Source organism: Chanodichthys erythropterus, chromosome 24 (genome assembly GCF_024489055.1).
Source record: "Chanodichthys erythropterus isolate Z2021 chromosome 24, ASM2448905v1, whole genome shotgun sequence".
In the NCBI taxonomy this organism is placed as follows: domain Eukaryota; kingdom Metazoa; phylum Chordata; class Actinopteri; order Cypriniformes; family Xenocyprididae; genus Chanodichthys; species Chanodichthys erythropterus.
The window spans coordinates 20928594-20939574 of record NC_090244.1 but is presented as its reverse complement, the minus strand read 5'-3'; the positions used below and the strand labels follow the sequence as shown (position 1 = coordinate 20939574).

The 10981-nt window shown below is 38.3% G+C and overlaps 1 protein-coding gene across 2 annotated transcripts in view; it reads left to right on the top strand.

Moving 5' to 3' along the window:
* The first annotated feature begins 262 nt into the window (after positions 1-262).
* Positions 263-10981, top strand: part of stra6 (signaling receptor and transporter of retinol STRA6) — a 34475-nt gene continuing 23756 nt past the window's right edge. For both annotated transcript variants that reach the window (XM_067379855.1, XM_067379854.1), the window contains exons 1-3: positions 263-475; positions 8563-8648; positions 9570-9636. In XM_067379855.1, coding sequence (XP_067235956.1) covers positions 8572-8648; positions 9570-9636 — 144 coding nt within the window. In that variant the 5' untranslated portion in view covers positions 263-475; positions 8563-8571. The remainder of the gene's footprint in view (positions 476-8562; positions 8649-9569; positions 9637-10981) is intronic.

Sequence of the window (10981 nt, the reverse complement as noted above, 5' to 3'; positions counted from 1 at the left end):
TGCAATAAAATACAAATGTTTTGTACAGTTTGCACTTCTGCACAGAAAACTTTGATCCAACTATATCCAGTACTATGTGAATGCAGAGCAAAGAATGTATCAATTTCCCTTGGTGATGTTTCGTATCAGTGATCAAAGGCCACTGCTTTGAACTTCAGCCAAGAGGTGTCCTATCTTACAACAGCACTTTCCTTGTGTCTTTTTTCTTTCGAAGTTCGTTACCAAGATATTGTGGCCACTGCAAAAAGGGTCAAAGTCTGCAGAGGCATGTAGTGTTCAGACAAAACCTTATCCACTTTCATAACATTGAACAAATGGTTATTGCAAAGTTAAAGTGGGAGACCCAAGTGTGTGATGCATACAGTATAAATACACTTAGCTGAAGAAACTTACGGAATATACTGGAATATAGAGGAATTTTGCATTGTAGAGTGTCTCAAGGTGGAAGAGAACTTTGGGATCTCTTGGAATCAAGGTAAAGAGTGATTTTATTTTTTTTAATGTTTAAAAATTGATTCAGTTTGATGGTTAAATGGTTTGTTTTGTTGTTGTTTTTTCATTGAAAAAAAAATGTATTTTGTATCATATTTTTTATATACAAATTTGAAAAAGGAACAGATTGGATATTGGGAAACTTGTAAACTGTAAAATGTAAAAAAAATACTTCCTTACAAATAATAATAAAAAAAAAATGGATCTGTGTGTGTATATATATATTCAATTAAATACTAATTTTATGCATTGTAAATTATGCTATTTCAATGGTAGAGGAGTTCTTGTTTCATATATTTAATATGTTTGTGTGTGTATATATATATATATATATGTATATATATACACACACACACACACACACACACACACACACGTCGAAATATATCAATGGCAATGAAAGTTGCATAAATTATCGATTGTCTTGTGTATGAATGCACGTGGGCCATTATGCACAGTATGATGGATCAGTTCACACAAACATCCATAATTGTTCGTAAAGGTCAGGTGAAAGAACATGTGCGCACGCGCCATCTGATGTCTGGAGATGGTAAAAGGTAATTTGTTATCACAATAACTTGCATTTCACACGCGCCATTGAAAAACACGCTAGTAAAAACCCTTTACTGCGCCATTCATTCATAAAATGCGTTACTCATCTTTCGATGCTAATTAACATAAGCTTACAAATACAATGCAATCTTAACATCCTCAAACACTTGTTAATAATCTAAGCAGTTGCACCGTTTGGGCGTGTATCAAACCCCTTGCACCTCGCATGAGCCTCGAGAAGAACTAGATCGTGGCATTTAACTATTTCACACACTCCGAACTTTGGCGTCGCACCGTTTGTGCTACAAACTTGAATGATGATCGAGCTAATACTTTTCTAAGCTATTACACTTACAAATTTCGACAATGAAACGTTGAGAAAATCCCATACACGGCGAAGGTTGGACCTGAGCCATATCTCCAAACTTAGGAGTGGGCTTTTTTGTGACAGAAAACGCCACCTTAAAGACCCCCTGTGGTGAAAATCAATTTTTTAATGTTGTTCATATGTCTATCTGGTGTTTTTAACATGCTTTAAGACAAACCATGTGCAAATTCATAAGTCAACACCATTGCTGAGTATTTTCTTTTTAAATCTGCTGTAAACCAAAGATAGCTGGTGTTTCTTAGGTCACAAACTACCTTGTAACCAATCAAGTCAACGTGCCGGTGGGCTTTAGCATATCATTAACAGGCCGCGCAAGGAGTCTCAAAAGAAGGTTATCCCGGTATATTTTTCTGTTGCTATGAAAAATCGGTAGATTTAGCAATATGGTGGGTGTATGATGCATATTACGATGTTATGAAGAACTATATGCCTTTCTCCATTGACGTTCTGAGTTGTTCAAAGTGTTTCTAAAGGCAGGAACACACCAAGCCATCGTCGGCCGTGGGGCAGTTTTTCTTCGTCAGCCGACTAAGTTTTCTCAGTGTGTTCCGCTCCACCGGCTGAAGTTGGTCCTTTTTTTCGACCGATTCGATATGTTGAATCGCCGTCGGAGCTCGTTGGGCCATCTGGTCACACCTGCTGGTACGGAAAGGCATTTCATCTTGCGCAGGCGCAGAACAGACGTGCTACTTGGCCGTCACTTGGTTTTATGTGTCAGGCCAACTTTGGACACAGACGCTGCCGACGTGAGCCAACCCCGCAGTCTGCTTTCGTCGCCACTATTTTGTCGGCGTCGGCTTGGTGTGTTCCTGCCTTTAGCAGCTGACTGACTCGTGAATGTGAACATGGTTTGTGTAACATTAGCAATACATTATTAGTTGATTGATAATGTAGTGAAGCAAAATGCTAATCATATTAATTGCCGTTATGTGTCCGACGTTGTAAAAACGATACCATTGTGCAGCGTTTACCTCAGTAAGTTGACCGAGTGGATCTCATCTGAGCTTGTGCGAGTGAGTGGAGGCGGGGATAATTAGCATATTCATACATCTGTGTATATTAAATGAGGCAAGAGTGTAGAGATACATTCAAGCTATTTTACGGCATTGATATTTTTTACAGGAAAAAAAAATTTAATATGGATAATAAGGATAGTAAATCATTGTTGATGGCCTTGATGTAAGCTAAAGCCTATTGGCTATTTTAAAAGGGGGAGGAGCTGTCCGATATATACCACACCCACATTTTCTGTTTCCGATAGTAATGGTGCGTTCAAGTCCTCCTGGGAAGCTCGTATTTATGAGTTGGAAAGTCGTAACAAAGACTATAGATTAACACGAGACGCATCACTCGTATTGTTTTGAATGGGTGAAAGTGCAACTCGCAATATGGCGGAATAAGTCCCGTCTTCTAAATAAGCCAATCGCCGATTGGAAAAGTCATCGCATCACTGCAGCGGTCGTTAGAAGCTCCGGTTTCTATAGAAACAGTCAGACATGCGCCTCCGAAATGAGGTACAAGAGACCCATACTTAGGTCTGCGTATGCGCATTAGCTTGATCCAGCCTAAAAAATACTTTTTTTTTTGTCATGATTTGAGTGTTTAGAAACAAAATTTATGAGATGTTGTCAGATTTCATTGGTGATTTTAAATATGAAATTTAATTGAAAGCTTGGCAAACAGCTTTGGAGAATTTGAGGTTTCCCCATACAAAGAGATAGGAGCTGCACTTGAATGCCCGAGAGGCGTTTCAAAGGTGACCGTCGAGTGAAATGGCTTGTCTTAAAGGGACTTTGGTCGTAATTAGGATATCAGGTGCATTCAAATCACTCTGGTCTGCGGAAGATGGACAATATGCCTTTTCTACAATAAATACAGCAAGTTTTTTTTATCTCTACCTTTACAAAATGACAAAATAACTAGCATATTTTGTACACAGACCTTATTGTAAAATTAAAGAAATGCATATTAATTTCATACATTTAATTTGTGGGTTACGTTTGTGTACGTTCAATTTGTAAATATGATCTTTCCAACATGATTTGAACACGCCATAAGTAAACAGAAAAAAAAGACACTTCAAATAGGCCTATTAGTTGGTGAAAGCTATGTGGCCCCCTTTTATGATTTAAAGAAAACAAACAGTTATATTAGTGTGTTCAGATGTGCCATTTTCAGTTCTCTCATGTACTTTATCTTCATCACCTCCAACTGCGTCTGTTTTGTATGTATATTCAGTTACAAAATCCATTGTCAGCCTATGTAATGGCAGTCTCGGTTGTCACCTGACCTTCTTTATCATCTAAAAGCTTTACCGTCAATGGCACGGTCATGTTAGCACCATGGAGACTGTTTTCTCTGTAAATGGTGACTGGAGGTTTTCCCCAGAGCCCTTGAGCGATGGTGGCTGATATGAAGTCATTACAGGCAGCATCCATCTTGTGTTGTGTGCTCCATGGCGTTGCCTCCTTAATCAGTTTCATCCTTGCTAAGAGCTCCTGTGGACACTGACAGGATCCCATTTAGGTTTAACCATGCCAGAATGAATCCTCTAAGCACACTACACCATTTCAAAGGCCACCCACAATGGTGGTCCATGATATTGATGGGCTTTGCAGTGTAATTCTGTTGGGGTCGTTTGTTACAATAGCACCAGTCCAGTATGTAATATGGTGTGAATGGTGCGGTAGGAGGGATATCACACAGATCAAGCTTCTACATGTGTTCGCTATGAAAATAAGTATAGCTGTGAGATGGCTTCATGGCTCCAGTGAATGGTGCACTATATCTTTTTCTTTTTGGAATAGCTACGTTGGGTTCTTTGAAATAAGAGAGGAAAGATTGAAAATCTAGGAAAGGAATTAGCCTCATATCTCTCAGGTAGATCCAGATAGATTCCGTAATCCATTGTCTATGTTATTTGGAAATTAGATGCGTCAGAACCTTCCACACAAAGGCGTTTAATGGAAATAACCGTTGACCTTTTCCCAACCAGACATAAGCAAACTTTCAGGCACATTTCCATGATGTAATCAGAGCTCTTCAAAGCATTCTTTGTTCTGCAACCATTATTTGTCAATCCTGCTTTGTTTTAGTTTATTTCCTGATGGACAAATGTGGTTTGAGAAGTTCTCAGCATTGTTAAAAATGGATTTGTGTTTTTTTTTAACCGTCTTTGACTGTAATCCCTGTATAATGAGTGAAACAATGCAGCCGAAGATTCCCTCATACTCGTGAAGGGGTGTGGTCAGTTGGTGGGTGGAGCAGTGGGTGTAACAATACACCTTACATCACAGCAGAGCATTCAATCATATTCATTCATTTTTTGAATCTGACAAAATGATCTGTGATCAGTGTTTGTATGCACGTTCATATCATAAATGTGGTCCCATACCAAATTGCATCATATTAGCTCTAATAATATGATCTGAAAAATGACAATGCAGTGGATTTAGCCATCTTAAAGAGTTAGTTCACCCAAAAATAAAAATTAATTTACTCCAACTCAAATTAAGACATTTTTAATGAAAACTGATAGATTTCTGATGCTCCATGCAACCAAAACTTTGACGCAACCAAGACTTTAATACAGATTGTAGTACTTAAGTAGGGTAGAATATTAAGGCTCCGGTATACTTCAAACAAACTTCTTTTTCGTTCTTCGTTTAGGGGTAAAACGAAGTTCGAAATGCGTGACCAGCGATATACTGTAAACGAACATATGACGCCGCCCACACCGCTGAGAGCGACGTTTAGATGAATATGTAAATGTGTACCGTGCACTTTCTTCTCAGTAACAAAATAAACACAACAAAAATGAGAAAACAGAAAGCATTTATTATAGAAAGCATAAGAAAAGGGTCTGATCATAACAACATGGGAATGTTAGCACTAGCTCTGCAAAGTCCAGTCACGTCATATCTTCATATAGCACTTTATTCAATAGATTGCTTAAAATCAAGCAGCTTTACAGTATCAAACATGAAAAACAGTGTTAGTGCCTCATTTTTTTACAAGCACAACTTCATTTTGCAGCTATCTAGTCTGTTCATGTTTTCACCCGCGGAGATCTTACCTAGACAAACTCTACAGATCAAATGAGTCAGAGAAGCGTTCTATGCGAATGAAGGCGGAGCCTCGGCGCACACCTCCTGCTACGTTATCGTCACTGACCAATGGTAGAACGAAGGTGTTTTGGTGCTGGAACGAACTAGTCCTGAAAGTTCGCTTTGGCAAGCCGTTTCGAACTTCCAAAAAGAACACAAAACAAACTTCATTTTTGGCCTGATTTTGTTCGAAATGACGTCACATCAGTTCGTTCTTCGATTTCATTTGAAGTATACCGGGGCCTTTAAAGGGATAGTTCACCCTAAAATAAAAATTAAAGGCCCACAGAAGTGTTTTGAAACACGTAGCATTGTTCGATGTGTTGACGTAATTTCCACTGAAACAGGAAGACAGCGTGGGAAATATTGAAGAGCTCCTCCCCTTTTTTAAAATAGCCAATAGCGTTTTGTTTATATCACAGCTCAGCCAGAGCTGTTGAACTTGGTAAAGCCTCATTTTCTTTCTAATCTCTAACCGTTTCTCCTCTTAGGGTGTACTCAGACTAGGCACGGTTGCCTTGAACCGAGCCCGAGCGTGATTGTCCCCCCCCTATCCTGCACTCACACTTCACTTAACATTCCAGGCCGAAGCACGCTTGCGTCATATGCGATGCAACTTTTTGAATGGAAGAAAACAGGAAGAAATGCACTTTCGCTAAGATACTGCCTAATATATAGGCTATTTATAATTTATGCCGCACAGCGATTTTCAATAGCACGTATCAGAGGATTATTATGAAGGCAGCCGACATTAATGGAGGAATTTGCAGCTTTACTCAATTCCTGTTCATGAATAAGGTGAGAATCAGATCCGTTATAAACCCTCACACTGCATGCAAACCGCACTCGAGCCCAACCGAGCCGTGCTCTGGCCCACCTCTTTCAAGCTGGCCAGGGCCGGCTAAACAAAACGGAACGGAACGGGCTTTAGGGTTCAAACGCGCTCGGGCGCGGTTCAGAGCGCCTAGTGTGAGTACACCCTGATTCTCCTCCATATGGCTTTAAAATATAGCAATCTGTGAAGAATTCATATAGCTCCCATGCGTTTCGTGGTCTGTGCCAACTCGCGCATATGATCCGCTCTGTGTTATTGTGTCTCTGGACCGGAGCAGACTGTGTGTGCGCTGTGGCGTTTTCGTGACACTAATGTGAAACCAGACTTCATTCACCTCAATGGAAAGCATATTTAGACTGTCTGAATCGTTCCCTATCTCCTATATAGTATGTGCCATTCACCATGTAGAAAATAGTAAATGTGTGAACAAGTGACCGATTTTTAGCTTTTTATAATGTTGGGGGCGGGACGCTTTAGATTCTAGAGAGCATTTGATTGGACAGAACATCTGATGAGAAGCTGAAGTGCATATTTATCTATATTGGCGGAAGTGAGAGACTGTAAGTAAGCGGCATTTAATAGACAGAGCCGTAGTTCACTGCTAAGCCACGCAATATCGCGTTCAATATCGACGGCGATTCATATCGATATTGAACGCGATATTGCGTGGCTTATCAGTGAACTACGTCTCTGTCTATTAAATGCTGTTTCATTTGAAAGCAGGTAATGGCGATTTAGCGGCAATCAGGGAACCGGCTTTACTGACGAAATGCGCGTGACAAAAGCATTCGATATATCGCCCAGCCTTATGAACGCTTATATCTTCTACAGTAAATACGAACTGTGTCATTGTTTTAGAGCACACTAGCTTATAGATAACAGTAAGCTTTATAACAGCAACTTTAAGTCATCATTTACTCACGCTGGTGTTGTTCTAATGCCCTTCTTTCTTTTATGGACCACAAAAGGAGAATTTTTTAAAAAATGTCCATATAATGGTAATGAATAGAAACCAGCATCAAGCTTTAAAATGTTCTGGAGGTATACAATATGAAATTTAATGCTGGTTTGTGTGACTCAAAACAGATTTTTTTTAATGAGAATTCAAGATGCACAAAAACGTGTCACGAAATATTTGATCATATACCATCAGAATACTTGGAATTTATGACACTTTTTTAAAAAGCTTGATGCTGGTTTCTATTCACTGCCATTATATGGACGAGCGCAAGCAGGACATTTTTAAAAATTCTCCTTTTGTGATCCATGAGAGAAAGAAGGGCGTACAACATTAGAACAACACCAGGGTGAGTAAATGACTTGATTTTCATTTTAGAGTTAACTTTAACATAATACTGTATCATATTAATAAACTATTCTGGGTTTGTTGTTGTTGTTGTTGTTTTCAGTTTTTTTAGTGCTGGCAACCACAGCTGCTGTTATTTTAATCATACATTTTTACAGAGTAATTTAGAAAGTGTAACACAAACTGCACCTGACTTGATTCTTCACTTGCCTGTCCGTTCGTGTGTGTGGTTAATGGAAATGATTTCCTTATACCTCACACTTTGAGTCACCTTTGGGAATCTCCACAGCCTGATAACTGAAGCTCACACACATGAATTTCCCTGTTATCACTCTGGAATATGTCAGCATTCGGCTCCCACACAGTTCCAGCCTGCTTTGGCTCAGTTTTATAAGTCCAGCGCTCACTCAACCAGCCACAAGACTGTCCACCTAATCCCTCTGAACTACAGGTGGCAGGAGAGATCGGCTGCCCCATCTGGAAATCTGGAAAACTTCTCTCTGGATTGATTTCAACCCCCTTCTCTTTCTTTCTCTCTCTCTCCATTGCTTTCCTCTCTCTCCTGGTTTCCAGTGAGGTGGTAATCCCCAATCTGAAAAGGAGATCCAAGCTGAAGTAAAGACGTTTTGGGTTGGCATGCTACAGAAAGGGACCCGTCACATTGCTCCTCACAGCTCTCGGCCGCAGTGGTAACACCTGAACAAGGGGGCTAAAAGAAGACTTAAAGAACACAAAGGAGCAGTTTCCAGCTGCCAAACTTTGGAGGAGACTTTATTTTCCCCCCCAAACCTGAATGAATTTGTATCCCGAAGGAGTGTGAAAGAGTGATTTCGGCTGCTCTCTAAGTTATTGGAGCTCACTGAAACTTCTGTTCCATCTGTAGGTTGGCACCATGAGTGCTGAAACTGTGAATGACTATGACTACTCAGATTGGTACGAAAATGCTCTGCCAACCAAACCTCCTGTTGAGTAAGTACTCTTAATTGCTGTTTTATAGATGTTTCCTTTGGGTAATTTTAAATATGTGGAAAAAAAAATTGCAATTTGAAGGTCTTTCACTTACATTTGTAATACATTTTTCCATCATTATAACTGAACATGTAAAATGTATACATTTTTTGAAAGAAATTAATACTTTTATTCATCAAGGATGCATTAAATCAGTCAAAAGTGACGGTAAATACATTCATAATGTTACAAAGCTTTCTATTTCAAATAAGTACTTAATTTAAAATATGTGCATTCATGGGTCTGCTGGGTTTAGACATTAACTTGTGATTTCAGCTAGATAACATGGGTAAGTTTATCAGATATTCATTATATATTATCTTTATATCTTTATTGCTGCTTGTCATATAGTCTTGTTGCCGTCCCATAATGCACTACCCAGAACATTTATGTGGTTCCAAGTCTACAGGTGTGCAAACATATCTGATTATATTTCAGCAGAAAGTGATATACACATCCATCACTGCGATTCATGCAGAGATTTTCTTTTTGATCTCATCTTTGATTCTTTTCACATATGCAAGAGACTTTTCGGCAACAAGACACCAAACTGTGAAGATAGGGTTACTTCATTGCGTCACCAGGACTTCTTCTGTTTGTAAAATTGAATGAATAAGGACCTTTTCATTCATCTAGAAGTTCCCTAATTCCATCTCTGCATTCCAGTTTACTTGGAAGTGTGATCGCATGCTCTGGCGTTTCGCGTCAGTCACATTACCTTCGCCAATCGGTTTAAATGAATAATCTTCACTTGAAGAGGTTCAGTAAAAGTGCTCTTGTTAGTAATGGTCTGTTGCTTAGGAAAGGAGGGGAGGAAGGCTGAGTAATCGGCCTGGATCTCACCAGCTTATGATAAATACTTTGTGTTTGTGAAATTTTCAGAGTTATCCCACCATGTGACCCCACAGCTGAAGAACGACTCTTCCACGTTTGCATTGCTGCAATATCTGTGAGTTCCCTTCGGATGAGACATGCTTGTTTCTTTATATTCTCATTTTGCTCTTTTTGTCTTTTGCCTCTTATTCTTTCTCTATATTGGTCTGTCTGAAATTCAGTATCTTTGAGTACTTGGAACATTGTAATCAGTCAGTACCATGGTATGCATCAAAGTACTAGCGATACACCAATATATGTGACCCTGGACCACAAAACCAGGGGTATATTTGTATCAGTAGCCAAAAATACATTGTATGGGTCAAAATTATAGATTTTTTCTTTTATGCCAAAAATCATTAAGTAAAGATCATGTTCCATGGAGATATTTTGTAAATTTCCTACCGTAAATATATAAAAAAAATATTTTTGTGAGTGGATATGCATTGCAAATGACTTCACTTGGACAAATTTAAAGGCGATTTTCTCAATATTTTTTTTTTTTTTGCGCCCTCAGATTCCAGATTTTCAAATAGTTGTATCCTGGCCAAATATTGCCCTATCCTAACAAGCCATACATCAATGGAAAGCTTATTTATTCATGTATAATGTATATAATGAGATGCATAAATCTCAATTTAAAAAAACTGACCCTTATGACTGGTTTTGTGGTCCAGGGTCACATATATTGGCCAGAATGATTAAACTGTCAATATCTAGATATTCTGATATGCACTTTTGTGTCAAAATCTAGAAATAGCCTTGGATACTAAACAATTTCTGATTTATTTGTTTGTTTGTTATATTTCGGGATGTGATTCTGGAGTAAATAATTTGTAAAAGAACTTCTAATCTTGGATAATCAATAGTAAATGTTTAATATATTTGTTTATTTAATAATAAGTGGGTGTCCCTTTTGAATTATGGCAATAAATAACTACCCAGAACACCTTAGCAACGTCTTAGCAACCACACTAAACACCCTAGCAACGTCTTAGCAACCACACTAAACACCCTAGTTATTCATATTTTTATGTTTTTATATTTATAATTTCTGTTTTTCTTTTAGTAAAAATCTTATACATTTGAGCGTGTTTGTCATTTTATTAGGTTTTTTAAAATATTTATAAATAGTTTTTATTAATTATCAGTTTTAGTTTATTTTAGTACATCGTACAACTAAATAAAAATGAGAAATGTTGCATTGGCAACTAGCTGAAATAAAATAAGATTAAGTGTTTTATTTTATTTCAACTAACAGAAGTTATTTTATGCTTTTAGTTTTAGCTTACTATTATAGCCCTCCTAATTTCTACATATAGCTATGAGCATTTGCCATTCAACACCTTATATAAGTTGACCACTGCAAAGTACTGTAGTATTTCCACCTGGTACCATGGTACTGCCATAGTACTTGTGTA